We start from the raw sequence: 21,126 nt of genomic DNA on the forward strand, positions 1-21,126 counted from the left end.
ACAAGGGCCAGAACACATACTGACTTGTGGGCCACTCTGGATTTTTATTCTAAGTATGACTATTTGAAATTATTTATTTAAAAGTTAACTTCTTAAAAAAAAAAAAAAGTTGACTTCCCTTCTGAACTGCAAGTTCTAAGAGGGCAATTGTCAATGGCAGAGTATCATCTTCCTTTGTATCACCAGCATCAATCACAATGGATGGAATACAGCATGTGTCAAAAGTTTGATAGAATGAATGACTATAAAGAGACCATGTTATTTCTCCATATATAAAGGGATCTCAGAAGTCATTCTCACTAAATTAGAGAAATAAACATGATAAAAATTACAGCCTCTTGTCTACAAGAGAATACTTTTCTAAGTATAGTAATACAGAAGAAAAAAATAACCTTGAAGCCCTGAGGACACTATTTGAATCAAAGTTCCCCACCCCCTTTCCTGTAGCACTTCCTTCATATGGAACCATGTGAAAGGAGCCAGTTCCCCAACCAGTATGCAAAAACAGGCTGTGGAATAGTGGTGTTAGCTGACAAAGTAGTAACTCTACAATTCTATGTAATTTCCAGCCATTTAGACCAATTTTGGAATATTTTGGTAAACTGGCTGAGATGCTTTCCTTCTAGGGAAGAAATTTGTTTCCTAAATTTCAATAGCTCTCTTAGATTTATTTGGAATGACGAACCTAAAGCAACAGAACAAAAGAAAAGTAGGTTTTTCTGGTGTTTGGTAAAATGGTACTTAGTATGTGCACAGGACAGTCTATAAGATCTATAAAGTTTACAATAAAGAAAGCTATACCTCAGTTTCTATCATAAGAAAAATGACAGATTAACAAAGCATAGGCCAATATGAAACATGAACACTAAGAGAGGACCTTTAGCCAGAAAGGGCCTAAGGAAAATAGGACTCAAGTAAGGTAATAACAGTCTGACAGATGGAAGGCAGATGAAGGTCTTACAGATGAGAGCTAACTTGAGCAAGTATTCCAGGGGATATGGAAAAATGAAAAACTGTTTAGAGTATTTGACTGGAGAAGACACTGGCAAAAAAAAGTACAGGGATTCTTACAGCTAAAATAGACCTTAAAAGACCCTTTCTAAAACGCCCTAATTCCAAGATGAGAAAAAGTAGACCCAAGAAAGCCACACAAGTTTTACCCAGAGCTAATGAGCAGTAATGCTGTCAAAAAATTCAGGTTTTCTGATTCTTTTTCATTAAGCACGGTGGGAAAGCATTGTCCCAGGCACCCTTAAAGAAGCCAAAAGAAATGCACTTAAGTTTCCCTGTCTTCAAAGAACTTAAAATGTTGCTTAGTTGATGCAACACATAAAAAAGAAAAATATAAAAACAGGATGTAAAATTTTTTTAAGTGTCAAATTATGCTCTACAAAAATACATAAGGTATTTAGGGAGCTGGGAGATTGGAAACAAAAAATAAAAACAAAAAAGGAACTGAAAAGCATATCAATTACTGTTGAAGTGGTACTTGAAAGAAAAATTATTTTGATGACTTCTGTTCAGAATGGCATTAAATTTAAGGGAAGAAACTGCTGCTGCTGCTGCTGCTGCTGCTGCTGCTAAGTCACATCAGTCGTGTCCAACTCTGTGCGACGCCATAGTGGGGAGGAATTAATAACTGTAACTTTAAAAATTATGGATTGCTTTATACAGTCATGAAAATAAAAGGGCCGATCAGGAAGTTCATGTTTGCAAAATTACCTCAAATTACAAAAGAACCAGTTACAATATATAACTAACAAGTTGCACAAGTTCCAAGTGTAAGAAGTTCATAAGGCAGGTTTGGCTCACTGATTTCTACCAACAGAACCAATGACTAAGCTGTGCTTATGAAAACCAAACCACAGAAAAAAAGAATTCTATTTTCCAGACAATTGTGGATGCTGAGATTATCTTTTTTTTTTTTTTTCCCTGTTAGTAGAAAGTTCTGGTTTGGTTTTCAATCTCAAGTTACCAATCAACTTGCTCTGCAATCCATAAAACTACAATGTCCAGCTAGGATAAAGATATCGCCAGCAAAAGTCTTATTACTAACCAGAGTCAGTATATTTACAAGATCACATTCACCATTTTACTGGTAAGATGCTTTACTGGCCTGACTGCCTCCAGTTGCAACCACAAGTACCTTACCAAAATATTCTTCAAGCCAGGGAACAGTGTCTTGAAGTCAATGATATCCTTCTACACACCATCATACCAGTTCTACAACACAGAACCCGGAGATTATTACATGTATCTCCAAAATCACCAGCTGCATTAACAACTATATAAAATGACCTGTTAGTATATTTTTTAGATGTTTTACAGAAAGCTTTAGACCTACATATGAAAAAGAGCTGGTAATGATTTGCATTCTCTATAATCTTAAAAAAAACTACACTACAGACCAGGAATCAAAAATAGCTTTACACAAACAAGAGCAAAATTGTAGGTTTTGCTGAGGGCATCAGCCACTTAATTTAACCCCATTTCACCGGGAGCAGGAAGCCATGCTGCTGTTTTCATCAGTTACTAGGAAACAAATAAGATAAAGGAAGGATTGGGCAGAAGAGTCTATAGCTGAAATTAATAATTTGATACAGTGACTGAAAATTCCCAAAGGAAAAAAGCACCTAGAGCTGCCTCAAAAAGAGAATCTGCAACATAATCAATGGTTTAATTGGAAAATAGACACACTCGAGCTTGGGGCTGTTTTTTTTCCCCTTCTCTAGCCCCTCCTCCCTTCCCCCACCTAAACAGGAAAGAAAGCGCGCCCAGCGTAAACACAGGCCAAACCTCACGGTTTATCACCACAACAAACTGGAGGTTAGACCAGTGCTCTTGGAGACTGAGTCCCAGGTCTCGGTTGCTAGGCTCAAAAACGGCCTCTTTCCCACAGACCTGTGAACACCGGGGCGGGGGCGGGGGTGGGGGGCTGGGGCGCGGAGGCTCACCCAAGAGTTTTGGTGGTTTCCTCCCACCCCACCCCCCAGACTTTTTTTTTTTAACGAAAGCTTTAGCAAAGTGGCGACAAACAGCAAAAGTTTCCCTTTGAGCCAGACTTCTAGATCTACCTAACACAGATATACATTTAGGTTGGCCGGTCCCACGTAGTCTCCACCATCATCACGATTTATCAAGCTAACGATTAAAGAACACAAGCGGAGAGGACAGGAGGGCTTCCACACCCACCCCACCGCCGCCGTCCGTTCCAGACACCGCTTCCTTGTCCCCAACAGCACAGATAGCCCCAAACCAAGGCGCTAAGCAGAGCTGTGAAATTCACACGCGCAAGCCATACACTGGGAACCGGCCACGACACCCGAGGAAAAACCGGCCGGGTGAGGAGACGCCAGGCGGCCCCCTGTCATCTGAGGACAACAACACGCCCAGGAGAGAAGTGGCAGGACACAGGAGGAGTTGCCCCGAAAACAAGCCCACAGCCTCCCCACTTTCTTGGGGACGCCATCCCCTCCGCGGCCGGGCCACAGGGCTTGGCGCCGGGTCCCGGGTGGGGGCTGCCGAGGGAGGCGCCCCCCGCAAGGCCGGGCGCCCCGGAGAGCCCGCGGCCAGCCCGGCCCCGCCTCGGAGACCCGATAGGAGATCGCTCCCCGCCAAGGCCCCTGCCCGCCCGCTCTCCCGCCTCGACTCACCGCCGGTGTGTCTTCTGGTTCTCAGCCGCGAGCTGGGGCTGCCGTGAGGAGGCGGCGGAGGAGACGAGATCCGGGGCCCCGCCGCCGGGTCATCATACCCCCTGCGCGAGCCGGCCCGGGCCCCGGCCCCCGCCCCCCGGAGCCGTCCCCGCGCCCGTCCCGCGAGGGGAGCCTTCTCAGCCTCCCGCCCACTCCACCGCCCGGCCCCCCTCCGCCGCCGCCGCCGCCTCAGACCCGCGCGCTCCCTCCTCGGCCTCCCGCTGCTGTCCGGGGCCACCGCCGGGCCCCTAGCTCCGCAGCCGCGGTTGTCGCCAGACCCGACAAGCTGAGCGCCGAGCGTCCGCCCTCATCCGGCCCGCCCCGCCTCACGGGAACTAGTCCCGGGTCCCGCGCCATGACACCTACTGAGGCGGAAGTCTGGGAGAGCGGGAGGATTACGACGACCTCATATTACGGGTCGGAGTGGAAGTGGGAGTGGGTGGACCTCCATGGGGAGCCAGCGTGGATAGAGTGCTGGGGTCATCTCCACGCCCCCTTCGCACGGCCAACACCGAGGTGACTTAAGGTGCCTAGTGTCGGTGTGAGGTCCAGGTTTAAAATGTCATCCCCGCCAGTGTGACATCACCACCGCCTAGTGTGACACCTCCAGAGACTGAGCAGCGCGCGGGGAGGCAGCTGGTGAGGAATGACCCAAGTTTAGGCTTTAATGTTTCCTTGCTATCTAGAGACGTTCTAGCTACTTGGTAGAGGTGTATGGGATCTGTGAGCCTCCACCCCCATTAGGACTCCCTGACGGGGCTCTTTCATTCCCTCCTTGGGAAGCTGGGTTTGCAACAGGAGGTGAGAAAGAATAGCTGTACTCTGAACCCTACCCCTCAAGCGCTCCAGTGAGCTCATACTACCATAATTTTCTCTCCTCTACCAGGAGATAGTAAAACCGGGTGTTCAGGAAAACGAATGCAACGTTCTGGAAAAAATAAACACTGCCTGAAAACTAGGTTATCCTAAAAGAAAGACAGTTGCCATCTCCCTTGGCCAAGAGATTCTGAAAGTCTTCAGATATACCTCTTGGTGTGTAAAATGCTCTGATTCCTAAAGTGTGGGACATTTTTAGGCAGACAGTTTATTTTTTTCCTTTCCACAAGTTCTGGAGGCAGCAAGGATCTGAGCCCTAGAAAGTGACTGTACAGAATTATGGTATTTACTTGCATATATTCTTTAAGGGGGCTTCCCAGATGGCGCTGGTGGTAAAGAATCCACTTGTTAATGCAGGAGATTTAAGAGATGTGGCTTCCATCCCTGGGTCAGGAAGATCCCTGGAGGAGGGCATGGCAACCCACTCCATTGTGCTTGCCTGGAGAATACTGGAGGAGAGAGGAGCTTGGTGGGCTACCATCCATAGTGTGGTAAAGAGCTGGACATGACTGAAGTGACTTAGAATGCTGGCAGTCTTTAAGGAGAGGGCAGATGTAGCTATAATAAGATTGTACTATCAGGTTACAGTCCTCAGGTCCCAGTCATTTTACCTCTTTGGGTTTTGTTGTTATTATTCAGTCCCTAAGTCATGCGAAGAGTTGACTCATTGGAAAAGACTCTGATGCTGGGAGGGATTGGGAGCAGGAGGAAAAGGGGACAACAGAGGATGAGATGGCTGGATGGCATCACCGACTCGATGGACGTGAGTTTGAGTGAACTCTGGGAGTTGGTGATGGACAGGGAGGCCTGGCGTGCTGCGATTCATGGGGTCGCAAAGAGTTGGACAGGACTGAGCGACTGAACTGAACTGAACTGAAGTCATGTCTGATGTGACCCCATGGACTGCAACACCCCAGGCTCCTCTGTCCTCCACTATTTCCCAGAGTTTGCTCAAATTCATGTTCATTGAGTTGGTGATGCTGTCTAACCATCTTATCCTCTGCTGCCTCTTTCTCCTTTTGCCTTCAGTCTTTCCCAGCATCAGTGTTTTCCAGTGAGTTGGCTCTTTGCATCAGGTGGCCAAAGTATTAGAGCTTCAGCTTTAGCATCAGTCCTTCTCATGAATATTCAGGGTTTATTTCCTTTAGAATTGGCTGGTTTGATCTTCTTGCAGTCCAGGGGGCTCTCAAGAGTCTTCTCCAATACCACAATTCCAAAGCATCAATTCTTCGGTGCTTAGCGTTCTTTATGGTCCAACTCTCACATCCTTACGTGACTACTGGTAAAACCATAATTTGACTATACAGTCCTTGGTCAGCAAAGTGATGTCTCTGCTTTTTTAATATACAATCTAGATTTGTTATAGCTTTCCTTCCAAGGAGCAAGCCTTTTAATTTCATGGCTGCAGTCACCTGTAGTGATTTTGATGCTCAGGAAAAGAAAATCTGTCACTGTTTCTACTTTTTCCCCTTCTATTTGCCATGAAGTGATGGCACTGGTTGCCATGATCTTAGTTTTTTGAATGTTGTTTCAAGCCAGCTTTTTCACTCTCCTCTTTCACCCTCATCAAGAGGCTCTTTAGTTCCTCTTCACTTTCTGCCATTAGAGTTGTATCACCTGTCTATTTGAGGTTGTTGATATTTCTCCCAGCAATCTTGATTCCAGCCTGGGATTCATCCAGCCTAGCATTTTGAATGATGTACTCTACATATAAGTTAAATAAGCAGGGTGACAATATACAGCCTTGTTGTACTCCTTTCCTAATTTTGAACCCGTCAGTTCCATATCTGGTTCTAACTGTTGCTTCTTGACGTGCATACAGGCTTCTCAGAAGACAGATAAGGTGGTCTGATATTCCCATCTCTTTAAGAATTTTCCACAGATTATTGTGATCCACACAAGGCTTTAGCATAGTCAATGAAAAGTGGAAGTTGTTAATATTTATTTTTTTACTTGGCTGCACCAGACCTTAGTTGGGGCCTGTGGGATATTTTAGTTGCAACATGCAGGGTCTAGTTCACTGATCAGGGATCAAACCCAGGTCCCCTGCCTTGGGAGTGTGGAGTGTTAGCAACTGGACCGACAGGGAAGTCTCTTGTTAAACCTCTTTGGATCAAAGAGATCATTTTTGTGAAGATGTACTCAAGTGGTTATGCAGCCTTTGGATTTCTCTCTTGCCTTAACAATGCTAGAACAGTTCTATTGGGAAGAGGAAAGTTTATTACCCTAGAGAACCAGGGTTAGCAAGAATGTTCAATTCCACAGGGAAATTTTGGTTACTTATTTTAACAGAAACTTGGAGGACATGAAGTGCTACACTGGGCTGACCTGGGAAACATCGAGACATGGAGAGTAGGCCAACAGGGCTGCTTGGGGAGCCAGGAGAAAGGCAGGGCTTGAGCTCCAGGGAAGAGCAGATCTCACTTGAAAAGCAGGCTTCCAATACACTAATTGCTTACTGTGCTTTGGTTCAACCCAACTGCATGACAGGCCTCTAAGCTCCTGTTAGGAGAATAGAACATTATGTCCCTTTCTGCTTGTCAAACACATCTCAAAATTTGCCCTGAGGATGCCTTTTCTGATTAACTCCCACTTAATTCTAGTTATTCAGTCATGCATCATCATTTGACTACTTCACTTACTTCTTGTACACTATTTATTTATACTTATTGATATCATTTTCATTGTTCTTTGGTCATTTCCTCAGTCAGTCTCACTATATGGAGACCTTTTAAAATCTGGTATTTTCCTCTAATATCTATATCCATCCAACAAAGTCTGCCTGCTCAATGGCAGGTTACTCTCCTAGACCCTCAGTCAGATGTGAGATGAATAAGACATGGTCTTTTCCCTCAGAAAATTTAACAATGTAGTGGGGTGTGGGTAATGCATGGGTGATGTATTTCCATGAAGAAATACATCTACCTGAAGAAGATTTGAATGACAGTGTCAAGACTGTCATTCACCATCAGAGAAGGTGATGTTTAAACAGGTCTGCTCAAAGAAGTTTCAGAGTTTAACTAAAGTTCATTTGTTCATTCAGCAGAAATCTATTGAGTATCTTCTGTGTGCCAGGCACTGTGTTAGAATTAAAGATACGAAGAAGAAAAGGTGTGGTCTGTGCTCTGAAGGAGCTCCCAGTTCAGCAGAGGACTGTAAGGATTTGGAAACTAAAATGGGCTGAGTCAGATTTTGAAAGGCAACGCAGAGCTAGTAGAATTTAATCAGACAAGTAATATGAAGGAATGTGTGCTTTAAAGAGAGAACTGGTAGCAGTGAAGAGGATGGCAGGCTGGAGTGGGAAAAGACTGGAGAAACTGTGCATACTTAGAAAACTATGATGAGGGTTTGATGAAGCAGAAAACATGGAGAGAAGGGGGCAGATACGTGAACTATTGGGCTTCCCAGGTGGCACTAGTGGTAAAGAAGCCACCAGCTAGTACAGGAGAAGAGACGTGGGTCTGATCCCTGGGTCGAGAAGATCCCCTGGAGGAGGACATAGCAACCCACTCCAGTCCTGTTGCCTGGAGATTCCCATGGACAGAGGAGCCTGGCAGGCTGCAGTCCACAGGATCACAAAGAGTCAGACATGGCTGAAATGACTTAGCAGGCACGCGTGTGAACTATTTCCTCCCAAATTCAGGGCAGCTGGAGAGGGAGATGGAGCTGTTGCCAGTTGGAAGCACTGATGTCTCATCTAGGGTATGATACCCCTCTAGGGCTTGGAGCCTGGATTCAGTATTGTAGGCCAGAAGTCTCTTCCACAGGAGCTGCAGTGCATAAGGCCAAGTAGAAGCTGACCAAAAGGCTGTCTTGAGAGAAACTAAGGCAAACTTCCTACACAGGTAGTAAATATGAGGGACCAAGAAGAAAAAAGGTTTCAAGTAGAAACCAACAGTTGCAAAACTGGAAAAACCAGATGAGAGTGAAAGACTGAAGTGAAGAATAGAGGGCAAAACGTGGGAAATTTTTTGAAAGAACAAGACAGAATCCTCACTGATTTTTTAAATTTATTTATTTTTAATTGGAGGATAATTGCTTTACAATTTTGTTGGTTTCTGCCATATATCAACGTGAATCAGCCATAGGTATATGTATGTCTCCTCCCTCTTGAACCTCCCTCCCATCTCCTGCCCAGTCCCACCCCTTTGAGCTCCCTTTTCATAAAGCAAATGACTGCTCTCTGTTGTCCGTATGGTAATGTACATGTTTCAGTGCTGCTCTCCCGGTTTGTCCCACCCTCTCCTTCCCCCACTGTGTCCACAAGTCTCTTCACTATGTCTGCATCTCCATTGCTGCCCTGCATATAGGTTCATCAGTACCATCTTTCTAGATCCCATATGTATGTGTTAACATCTGATACTTGTTTTTCTCTTTCTGACTTACTTCACTCTGTATAATAGGCTCTAGGTTCCTCCACCTCATTAGAACTGACTCAAATTCTTTTTTATGGCTGAATAATATTCCGCTGTATATATGTACCACAGCTTCTTTATCCATGTGTCAATGGACATCTCAGCAGCTTCCATGCCCTAGCTATTGTAAATAGCACTGCAGTGAACACTGGGGTACATGTGTCTTTTTCAATTATGATTTCATCAGGGTGTATGCTCAGTAGTGGGATTGCTGGGTCACATGGTAATTTTATTCCTAGTTTTTCAGTGAATCTCCATACTGTTCTCCATACTGGCTATATCAATTTGCATTCCCACCAACAGTGCTGCAGGGTTCCCTTTTCTCCAAACCTGTCTAGGTTTCTTTTCTTCCAAGGGGCAAGCGTCTTAATTTCATGGCTGCAGTCACCATTTGCAGTGATTTTAGAGCTCAAGAAAAAGTCTGTCACTGTTACCATTGTTTCCCCATCTATTTGCCATGAAGTGATGGGACCAGATGCCATGATCTTCGTTTTCTGAAAGTTGAGCTTTAAGCCAACTTTTTCACTCTCCTCTTTCACAAGAGGCTCTTTAGTTCCTCTTTGCTTTTTGCCATAAGGGCGGTGTCATCTGCATATCTGAGGTTATTGATATTTATCCTGGTAATCTTGATTCCAGCTTGTGTTTCATCCAGCCCGGAATTTTGCATGATGCACTCTGCATATAAGTTAAATAAGCAAGGTGACAATATACAGCCTTGATGTACTCCTTTCCTAATTGTGAACCAGTTCATTGTTCCATGTCTGGTTCTAACTGTTTCTTCTTGACCTGCATACAGATTACTCAGGAGGCAGGTAAAGCAGTCTGGTATTCCCATCTCTTTTAAGAATTTCCCAGTTTGTTGTGATCAGCACAGTCAAAGGCTTTAGTGTAGTCAATGAAGCAGAAGTAGATGTTTTACAGGAATTCTCTTGCTTTTTCTGTGATCCAATGGATGTTGGCAATTTGGTCTCTGGTTCCTCTGCCTTTTCTAAATTCAGCTTGAACATCTGGAAGTTCTCAGTTCACATATTGTTGAAGCCTAGCTTAGAGAATTTTGAGTATGACTTTGCTAGCTTGTGAAATGAGTGCAATTGTGTGGTAGTTTGAACATTCTTTGGCATTGCCTTTCTTTAGGATTGGAATGAAAACTGACCTTTTCCAGTCCTGTGGCCACTGCTGAGTTTTCCAAATGCTCTCATATTGAGTGTAGCACATTCACAGCATCATCTTTTAGGATTTGAAATAGCTCAGCTGGAATTCCATCACCTCCACTAGCTTTGTTTGTAGTGATGCTTTCTAAGGCACACTTGACTTCACATTCCAGGATGTCTGGCTCTAGGTGAATGATCACACCATCGTGGTTATCTGGGTCATTAAAATCTTTTTGGTATAGTTCTTCTGTGTATTCTTGCTACCTCTTCTTAATATCTTTTGATTCTGTTAGGTCCATACCGTTTCTGTCCTTTATTGTGCCCATCTTTGCATCAAATGTTCCCTTGGTACCTCTGATTTTCTTGAGGAGATCTCTAGTCTTTCCCATTCTATTGTTTTCCTCTATTTATTTGCATTGATCACTTTGGAAGACTTTCTTAGCTCTTCCTGCTATTCTTTGGAACTCTGCATTCAGATGGGTATATCTTTCCTTTTCTTCTTTGCCTTTCGCTTCTCTTCTTTTCTCAGCTATTTGTAAAGCCTCCTCAAACACCCATTTTGCCTTTTTGCATTTTTTTTTCTTGGGGATAGTCTCGATCCCTGTCTCCTGTACAGCATTACAATCCTCCATCCATAGTTCTTCAGGCACCCTGTCTATCAGATCTAATCCCTTGAATCTGTTTGTCACTTCTACTGTATAAGCATAAGGGATTTGATTTAGGTCATACCTGAATGGCCTAGTGGTTTTCCCTACTTTCTTCAATTTAAGTCTGAATTTGGTAATAAGGAGTTCATGATCTGAGCCACAGTTAGCTCCTGGTCTTGTTTCTGCTGACTGTATACAGCTTCTCCATCTTCGGCTGCAAAGAATATAATCAGTCTGATTTTGGTATTGACCATCTGGTGATGTCCATGTGTAGAATCATCTATTGTGTTATTGGAAAAGGGTGTTTGCTATGACCAGTTCATTCTCTTGGCAAAATTCTGTTAGCCTTTGCCCTGCTTCATCTTGTACTCCAAGGCCAAATTTTCCTGTTACTCCAGGTATCTGTTGACTTCCTACTTTTGCATTCTAGTCCCCTATAATGAAAAGGACATCTTTTTTTGGTGTTAGTTCTAGAAAGTCTTGTAGGTCTTCAGAGAACCGTTCAACTTCAGCTTCTTCAGCATTTCTGGTCGGGGCATAGGCTTGGATTACTGTGATATTGAATGGTTTACCTTGGAAACAGATCATTCTGTCGTTTTTGAGACTGCACCCAAGTACTGCATTTCGGACTCTCTTGTTGACTATGATGACTATTCCATTTCTTCTAAGGGATTCTTGCGCACAGTAGTAGATATAATGGTCATCTGAATTAATTAGCCTATTCTGGTCCATTTTAGTTCACTGTATAAGCTGTATAAGCTGTATGAACTGTTTATATTTTCTGGAGATTAATACTTTGTCAGTTGTTTTAGTTTGCAATTATTTTCTCCCATTCTTAGGGTTGTCTTTTAATCTTGTTTATTGTTTCCTTTGCAGTGCAGAAGCTTTTAAATTTAATTAAATCTCATCTGTTTATTTTTGTTTTTAATCCATTATTCTAGGAGGCGGGTCAAAGATCTTGCTGGGATGTGTATCAAAGGTGTACTACCTGTGTTTTCCTCTAAGAGCTTTATAGTTTCTGGCCTTACATTTAAGACTTTAATCCATTTTGAGTTTATTTTTGTATATAGTGTTAGGAAGTGTTCTGGATACATTCTTTTACATGTAGCTCTCCAGTTTTCCCAGCACCACTTATTGTATAGGCTCTTTTCTCCAATGTATATTCTTGCCTCCTTTGTCAAAGCTAAGGTGCTCAGAGGTGTGTGGATTTATCTCTGGGCTTTCTATCTTGTTCCATTGGTCTATATTCCTGTTTCTGTTCTGGTACCATGCTCTCCTGATGACTGTAGCTGTGTAGTATAGTCTGAAGTCAGGATGATTGATTCCTCTAGCTCAGTTTTTCTTTCTCAAGATTACTTTGGCTGTTTGGGGTCTTTCGTGTTTCCATACAAATTGTGAAAATTTTTGTTCTAGTTCTGTGAAAAATACCATTGGTACTTTCATAGGGATTGAATTGACTCTGTAGGTTATTTTGGGTAGTATAGTCATTTTCACAATATTGATTCTTCCAATCCTAGAACATGGTGTATCTCTCCATTTATTTGTGTCATCTTTGATTTCTTTCAAGATTTTTTATGTTTATGTATTTATTTTTGTCTGTGCTGGGTCTCCATAGCTGCACATTGGCTATCTCTAGTTGCAGTGAAAGAAGGCTACTCTCTAGTTGCGGTGCACAGGCTTCTCCTTCCCATGGCTTCTCTTGTTGTGTAGCATGAGCTCTAGAGCGTGTGCTCATTTGTTCTGGCACATGGGCTTAGTTGCTCTGCAGCATGTGGAATCTTCCCAGACCAGGGATCAAACCCAGGTCTCCTGCATTGACAGGTGTATTCCTAACCACTGGAATACCAGGGATGTCCCCCTCACTGATTTTTTTAAATCTAGACTCCAGAAAACTTTTTATTTTCAAATAATTTCAAACTCATAGAAAAGTTGCAATTAACTTTACTAATTAACCTTTTGACCCTCTTGCTTTAACATTTATATGCTTAGTTGCTCAGTTGTGTCTGGCTCTTTGGCCTGTAACCTTCCAGGCTCCTCTGTCTATAGGATTTTTCAGGCAAGAATACTGGAGTGGATTGCCATTTCCTCCACCAGGGGATCTTTCTGACCCAGGGATCAAACCCGCATCTGTTGCAGAATAATGATATTGTGTGCTTCTCAGAATATCACACCCAAAGTCAGATGATGTCCCTGTCCCTCACTGGGTAATAATATTTTTTTTTTTATTGAAGTGTACTTGATTTACAATATTGTGTTAGTTTCAGGTGTACAGCAAAGTGATTCAATTACATACATATGTTTTTCAGATTATTTTCCATTATAGGTTATTATAAGATATTGAATATAGTTCCCTGTGATACACAGTAAATCCTTGATGCTTATCTATTTTATGTATAGTAGTTTATATCTGTTGTGAGTTCCCAAGTGGCACAGTGGTAAAGAAACCATCTGCCAATCCAGGAAATGCAGGAGACTGGGGTTCAATCCCTGGGTCAGGAAGATCCCCTGGAGGAGGAAATGGCAGCCCACTCCACTATTCTTGCCTGGAAAATTCCATGGACAGAGGAGCCTGGTGGGCCATAGTCCATGGGTTCACAAAGAGTCAGACACAATTGAGCACAATGCATGAAGTTTATATCTGTTAATCCCATACTCCTAATTTATCCCTCCCCCTTACCTCCCCTTTGGTAAACATAAATTTATTTTCTAGATCTGTGAATCTGTTTCTGTTCTGTATTTAGATTTATTTGTATTATTTTTTAGATTCTACATATAATGATAGAGGCTGAAACTCCAATACTTTGGCCACCTCATGCGAAGAGTTGACTCATTGGAAAAGACCCTGATGCTGGGAGGGACTGGGGGCAGGAGGAGAAGGGGACGACAGAGGATGAGATGGCTGGATGGCATCACCGACTCAATGGATGTGAGTCTAAGTGAACTCCGGGAGTTGGTGATGGACAGGGAGGCCTGGCGTGCTGCGATTCATGGGGTCGCAAAGAGTTGGACACGACTGAGGGACTGAACTGAACTGAACTGACTGAAGGGAATAGTTATCGACTCCAGTATTTTTGCCTGGAGAATTCCATGGACAGAGGAGACTGGCGGGCTACAGTCCATAGGGTCACACAGAGTTGGACACAACTAAGAGACTAACACCGTCACACTTATCTAAACTCCATTCCCTAGATTCGTTCTTCCCTATTAATAGAATCCCAGTTTAATTCAGGTAGAAGGAAGATCCTTTGATTTCAAGGAAGCTAAGTTCCTCTCCGTTAAGTGAAAAAATGAAAGTGTTAGCCACTCAGTCATGTCTAACTCTTTGTGACCCCATAGACTGTAGCCTGCCAGGCTCCTCTGTTCTTGGAATTCTCCAGGCAAGAATACTGGGGTTCCTTTCCTTTCCCCAGCCATTCCTTTCCCCAGGGGATCTTCCCGACTGAGGGATTGAACTTGGGTCTCCTGCATTTCAGGCAGATTCTTTATCATCTGAGCCACCAAGAAGCCGTTTCCCACCCCCAAATCAGGGGATAAATCACAATTCGTCTAAATCAATCTGGTGATACCATTTCTCCTTGCCAATGATTGGTCTAGGAGTGGGTACAAGACACAGTTCTGGTTAATGAAATATGAAAGGAAGTCTTCTGGGAGGCTCTTAGGAAATTTTTTATTTTTGCATAAAGATAAAATTTTCTTTTGCTCCTTTCTCTGTCTTTTGGCTAAGACAAAAGGATGAATACCCAAGGTCTGGAGCTACCATGGCTGTCTTGTGCTCAAATGGGGCATCAGTCTTTGTTTTTAGTAACTATCTTAAGTACATTTTTTCATGTAAAATGTGAACAGAGGAATAAATATGCCATTATGTTATCATATATAAGGGATATTAGCTCAAGTATGACAGGTACACTCTTGGGAAGAAGTGGTTATCGTCTGCACTAGGCTGCCAGATAGCCCTGGGATTAGAAGCTAAAACCAGGGCAGAGAAGAGCATGATATACAAAATTGAAAACGGAATCACCCATGCACATTTGGAAGCCGCCCAGGATAATCAGGTAAGCAAGGACTCTCCATATCATCATGAAGGTCCCTTCTATATATTGTGGGAAGGCTATGTTACCTCACTGCATCCACATTACTCTCCTTCCCCAGCATCTCCCCATTAAAGTTAGGTTGGTTACTGGGTTGGTTACTGCCTGATTGCAGGCAGGAATCTGACTTCCTTGCTCTCAAGTCTACATCTTGTTTTCTTTTTGGATCACAATAGGTCATTTTGAGGATTGGGTTCCAGCAGAAGTGATGGCTTTGGCCGAACATGAGCTTGGGTGAAGACTATGCCTGTGGGGTTAAAGAGAAAGAGTCAAGGACTTCCCTGGTGGCACAGCAGATAGGAATTCACCTGCCGATGCAGGGGAAACTGGTTCGATCCCTGGTTCGGAAAAATCCTGCAGGCAACTAAAGCCTGTGCGCCACAACCACTGAAGCCTGTGTGCCTAGAGCCTGTGCTGCCCAACAAGAGAAGCCACCACAGTGAGAAGCCTGTGTACCGCAACCAAGAACGGGAAAGTGACTCAAGAGAGGTGGTGGTGCACAACACTGCGAATGCATTAAATGCCACTGAACTGTACACTAAACAATGGTTGTTTGTTATGCGAATTTCACCTCAGTTTTTTTTTAAAAAGGAGGATGAAAGTTTGCAGGATTTAGAAATAATGGGTAAAAGACTTCACCCCTAATTTTCAAGAGTCAACCCAGAGACTCTTCTGGGAGAAGAGCAAATGCCTTAACCACTTATACAACAATTATGAGGGAAGGAGGGTTTGAGGTTTCATTTCTGTTTCCTCCCTTATCCACACATAACCATCGTCCTGTCTCTCATTTTCTTCATATACTAGATCTTTATTCAGCAAAACCAAGGGATAGTGCTTTTTTCTCCCTTTACCTGGATCAGCATCATTCCTCATTATCATGCCTCCATCATTTCCTAGCTTTTCACCTTTTCTTTGACCAACTGTTACATGCATGAGCTTTTATCACTTTCATTCCATACGTCATTCTCTATCATCAGTTCTAAGCAAAAGCCAAAACAAATGCTGGAAGAATGCACACAAAGACCCACAAGGGAGAGGGCAATAAATCAGGACAGGACCTCAAATTTTAATAACTGATTATTACTTATGCTGTGTCATTTTGCAGTTCCTACAAACTCTGAAATCAAAAAGACCTTAATGAAATATCCCTTGCCTAACACAATTCCTGATATGTGGTCGGTAATAATAGCTATTTTGCTGGGTAAATTACTGAGTGTTTATTCATAGTACTCAAAGCATCAGAATTCAGTAAACTATAGAATAGAGTTTAAGAAATTTCAAAATAGCAGTCTTTACCTTTGGCCATGCATTTAACTGATTTTTTTTCTATTATTGCTTTTGGAAACTCATTTGTATAAAATCTTAAGTTGTCATCAAGTGATTAGCAAGTGGTTCTCTCTGTTGGGGGTAGGGGAGCTTCCCTATCAAAACAAACCATAGAGGGTAAATTTTCTGATGTGAAATAGGGCTTCTGCCTGATCAACCTCAGTGCTCCGAGAATGTCCAGTATAAACAAAAAGCATGGGCTTTGGAGCTTAATGTCACTAGGAATCCTAACTCTTCTGGTTACGAGGGTATGATGGTCTGCTCATGAGCCTCACTTATCTCATCCTTAAAATGGAGATGGCAATAATACCTTTTTCTGTACCTCCCTCATTCTGTCCATTGGAAAATTTCTTCAATGTTACTTTCAAAAAATATCCTGAAATCCACTACCATTCATCTCCACTGATAACTGTCTACAAAATCAGAAAGTCGCTGAGAAGTAGAATATAGTATAATAACAAATATGGATTTGTCAGTCCTATCTTGATTTAAAAGTGCAGGTTTTAATTATGTATATACTGACTAAGAGCCTTGCAGCAAGAGACTGCTCTTTCGTGAACCAAAATTGCCTTGCTCATTCAGGTGCTTTTCTGTAAGGACATAAAGTATCACTACTTGGTGAATTAAACAGAAAGGATTAAATCAAACTAAATATGGTAATGCTGTGTCTTCTACTGTATCTTACAGATTTCTCCTAGAAGATGCAGCTATTCAAAGGTCAGGACTAATGATATTTGCTATAAAATTTCATAATTAAATAATTAAAAAATAAGTATTCTCTGATAAATTCATTTTTGTTTACTGAAAAGTCCTAGTCTCTCAGGAAGTGTAACCTCTAACCCCAAGGCTTGTGTTGACTCCAAAGCAAGTAAAACATGTTTTTTCCTCTTAAGTACATAGTTCTAAAACATGTCTATTATAGGAAATAATGTTGATTCATAAAATATTTCAATTATTTACTTGTAGATAAATCATTTTTTTCTTCTTCCTTTCTTCATTTCCTCCAAATATGTTTATCTATGTAATATCTTTGGGTATATAGATATACTTTTCCCTTGTGAAAGCTCTGGTAGAAGAAAAGGGATGTCTTTCTCCCTTCAGCTGCTTGTGCTAAAGAGGTAACTCTGATTTTTATCCAAACACAGTGCAAAAACACCAGTATCTCTCACTGCTGGAAGAGCTTCCTGACTGGTATTCTCGCTTCATTCTTGCCCCATTCTCCATCTGTTGCTTTCAAAAATATGTATCAGATCATACCACCCCAGTACACTAAAGCACTTTCCATAACACTTAGGCTAAAACCCAAACTTCTTGCTCTGTAGGTCACATCTGATCCGACTCCTACCTCTGCCTCTGATCCCATCTCCTTTTCTCTTCCACTTGCACAGCTCTTGCTGATGTTCCTTGGGCATAGAGCTCATGGCCATCACATGGTTTTGGTGCTGATGCTGCCCCCAGATCTTCACCTGGCCGGCTCCATTTCATCTCTCAGGTCTTGAAGTGTCATTCCCACCAGGATACTTCCTTGACCTTTATCTGAACTGCTCCCCACCCCCATTAAACCAGTATTAATATCTTCTTCTTCCTCTTTTTAAAAAAATTTTATTTATTTTTCTTTTTATTGTTTATTAATTTATTTGGCTGCACCAGTCTTAGTTGTGGCATGTGGGATTTTAATTGTAGCATGCAAACTTTTAGTTGGCAACACATGAGATCTAGTTCCCTGACCAGGGATCAAATCCAGGCCCCCTGCATCGGGAGCATGGAGTCTTAGCCACTGGACCACCAGGGAAGTTCCAGTCTTATTTTCTTCTTAACACATATCACCATTTGATATTTATTTATGTATACTGCCTCTCTCCTTTAGAATGTTGAAGTTCCATGTGGTAGGACTTTTTCTATTTTGGTCACTATTTCATATCCCCAGTGTCTAGAAAAGATGCCTGGCACATAGGCATTCATTAAATATTTGTTTAATGAACAAATGAATGAAGAGATTTATGGACACTAGTTTTCTCACGGGGATAGTTGTAAGTTAATATAGAGATAATATTTATACTGTATCTGCCAAACTTAAGCATTCAGTATTGGTCAGCTCCTTGGGGACTTTGAACTCTGCTTTATTCCCTCTTGGAGAGAAATAGTGTTTATTGAAGGAGGATTCCCTAAAGGATGTGCCATCCATCCAATCCTCCGGGTTAATTCATTTATTCATTCACCTGATGTTTATCGTTAAAAACCCAGTATGTGTTCTAGACAGCAGGGATAAAACAGTGAACAAAGCAATCAAAAAGAAAAAAGACAAAAAGAATCCTAGCATTTACATTCTAGTCCATGAGGCACACACTAACCTCAATAGATAAATGATATCATATGGAAGGTGCTCTGTGGAGAAAATGCAAGGCAGGGAAAGGGAGTGGTGGGCAAGGCGGTTGCAATTTTAAATAAGATGGTCAAGAATAGCCTCATTAAGCAAAACCTTGAAGTAGGTGAGGGAGCCATGTGGGTGGAAAAGGTGATGGGGAGAGGGAAGAAGTGAGGTGATTGTTTACAGGGTAGATTGGAGTAGCTGCAAGGAGGTCAGCATGCCTGGAGCAGAGTAAGTGAAGGGTGGGAGAGGAGGAGGAGGTGAGGCAATCTGGAAATCATAGGGGCCATGCAGACCACCAGGAGAACTTAGGTTTTTATTCTGAGTGATCTGGAAAGCCACTGGAGGATTTGAGAAGAGAAATAATATGCTATGACTTATGGCTATCATGGGGACTCTGTGTATTTGGAGAAAAGGGGGACAGTGTTGGAAGCAGAGAGAACATTTAGGAGGCTATTGAAGAACTTGGACAAGAGACAAAGGTTGCTTGGACAAGGGTAGTAGAGGTTAAGATGGTGAAAGGAAGATTCAGGATATGTTTCAAGGTAGAGTCAACAGGATTTGCTAAGACGCAGGTGGGAGGGGAAAGCAATGAGAAAGGGAGAATATGAAACCAAGCTTATTAGGGACATGTAATAGGATTGCTTAGCAGTATGGAAGGCCATTCTGATGTTTGAAATCATGATTTCAAAATGAAACCAGTCTGTTTGAATGATTTCTCCAGGAACATCTAGCTGCTCCAGTGCAGGCAAAGAGTAAATGAATATTATGGTTTATGAAAAACTGGAGTTTTTCAAGGCAAGGTTGAGAGAGAGAGAGAAAGGGAGTGATATTATAAAGATGGATTGTAGGATACAGTTCAGTCAAGGAAGGGAGTGAAGCTCAGAGAGGGCTCATGAATAGTGAAACATTGGCAATGAAGATACTTGAGCAAGTCAGCTGGAGAAAAGAGGGTTTACATTTGAGATTTCAAAAGTAGTATAACTTCTGATAATGACAGGGTGGTAAGGTAGAGGGAAATGAGGTCTTTGGAAATGATGAGGTCAGAGACTGAGACACCAGAACGTTGATATCATCCAGGGTGGAGACAGCGTCCTGAAGGAGGAACAGAACAGGTGGAGGTGTCGGGAGAGTAGCACTCAGAAAGCATGGAAGCTCCCACCCCTTCCCACATACCTTGCCCTGTGCGTTGCTTCCACCTGGCTGTTCCTGAGTTAAATCCTTTTATAATAAACTGATGATCTAGTGAGTAAGGTATTTCTCTGAGTTCTGTGCGTTGCTCTAGCAAACCAGTCAAATCCAAAGAGGGGATCATTGAAACCTCCAATCTATTGTGGTCACTCAGAAACACAGATGATGACCTGGACTTGCAATGGGCATCTCAGGTGGTGAGGGGACAGTCTTGTGAGACTGAAGCCTTAATCTGTAGGATCTGATGCTATCTCCAAGTAGACAGTCTCAGACCAGAGTTGAATTGTAGGACACCCAGCTGGTGTTAGCATTGCTGGTTGTCAGGGAAAGCCCTGGTTCCAGTTTAGGAACTGGATGCTCAGACCTTTTAGCAGGTTTTCTCCAACTTTATATTCCTGACTCCCTAAGCACCAGGAGTCTGGTTCCACCCTCATGCTTTGTTTCTAGAGTCTGGTTAGTAGGGGGAGTGGGCTTGATCCAATCTTCTTCGCTTCTCAAAAGCACACCTTTCAGAGAGCACATTAAGGATGGGCCTGTAGCACTGGGGATGAACTTCATCCTCCACTCCCCAGAGTTACTAAAAATTGATGAGAGGAGTCAGGACGGGTTAGATAGTCCTAATGCAATAGTTTGCTTGTTTGGTTTTTTTTCTCATTAATTTATCATTTAATATAAATGCTGACAGAAAGCAGATAAAGACCTTGTAGACACTTTCATATATTTACAAACCAAAAGGCGAATCACCTCGTTCTACTTGTTAAAATAATCCTTTTATCTGCAACTTGTGGGAGCCTTAAACACTAATTTGGAGCAACATGAGGCTGAGTCAGTTTCCAAGATAATAAAGAAAATAACACCATTTTAACAAAAGTGGCAACTTTGATATAAACACCATGCACACAGGTTGAACAAGATGGCTTCATCCTCACAAAACCCTGCAACAAGTAGACTATATACTTACTCAGACCCAGCATTTAGCTGTCCTAAACATCTTTCTATTACTACTTTTCCTCACCTCACTTTTTAAAAGGCCATTTAAAAATTGAACATATAAACAGATTTTTAAAGAGAGAAAAATGGTCTACTTCAAAAACAGGGTTCTTCTTTCCTATTCTCAAAGAACTTCCAGGAGATAACGTCTTCAAATAATAAGATTTCACAGCTTGCCAGATGCTAATTTCACAGCTTGTGAAATTCCAATTCATTATCTTGTCTTCACTTTTTAAAGAAAAGTTGGAAAAACTTGGAAAAAGTAAAATTTCACAAACTTTAGTAATTTAAAAACGAGCTGTCCCTTTAAGGCTCAATATTTTTAATTCTTAACAGGTGGGTGAGGCAGGCAAGAAAGAACAGGGAGCTAAGGTAAGGGGAA

General features: G+C 42.3%; 2 protein-coding genes across 2 annotated transcripts in view; one reads left to right on the plus strand and one right to left on the minus strand.

Moving 5' to 3' along the window:
• HIPK1 (homeodomain interacting protein kinase 1) overlaps positions 1-3,809 on the minus strand; it is a 53,803-nt gene extending 49,994 nt beyond the window's left edge. The window contains exon 1 of the mRNA XM_025288057.2: positions 3,654-3,809. The gene's annotated coding sequence lies outside the window, so the exon portion shown is untranslated. The remainder of the gene's footprint in view (positions 1-3,653) is intronic.
• On the plus strand, positions 735-16,246 carry LOC102404139 (basic proline-rich protein). The gene is made up of 4 exons (XM_044945438.1): positions 735-744; positions 3,240-3,341; positions 3,620-4,331; positions 15,046-16,246. Exons 1-3 carry the CDS (start codon positions 735-737, stop codon positions 4,210-4,212), a joined length of 705 nt encoding a protein of 234 aa, XP_044801373.1. The 3' UTR covers positions 4,213-4,331; positions 15,046-16,246.
• Positions 16,247-21,126: the final 4,880 nt, after the last annotated feature.

Source organism: Bubalus bubalis, chromosome 6 (assembly GCF_019923935.1).
Source record: "Bubalus bubalis isolate 160015118507 breed Murrah chromosome 6, NDDB_SH_1, whole genome shotgun sequence".
Lineage (NCBI taxonomy): Eukaryota > Metazoa > Chordata > Mammalia > Artiodactyla > Bovidae > Bubalus > Bubalus bubalis.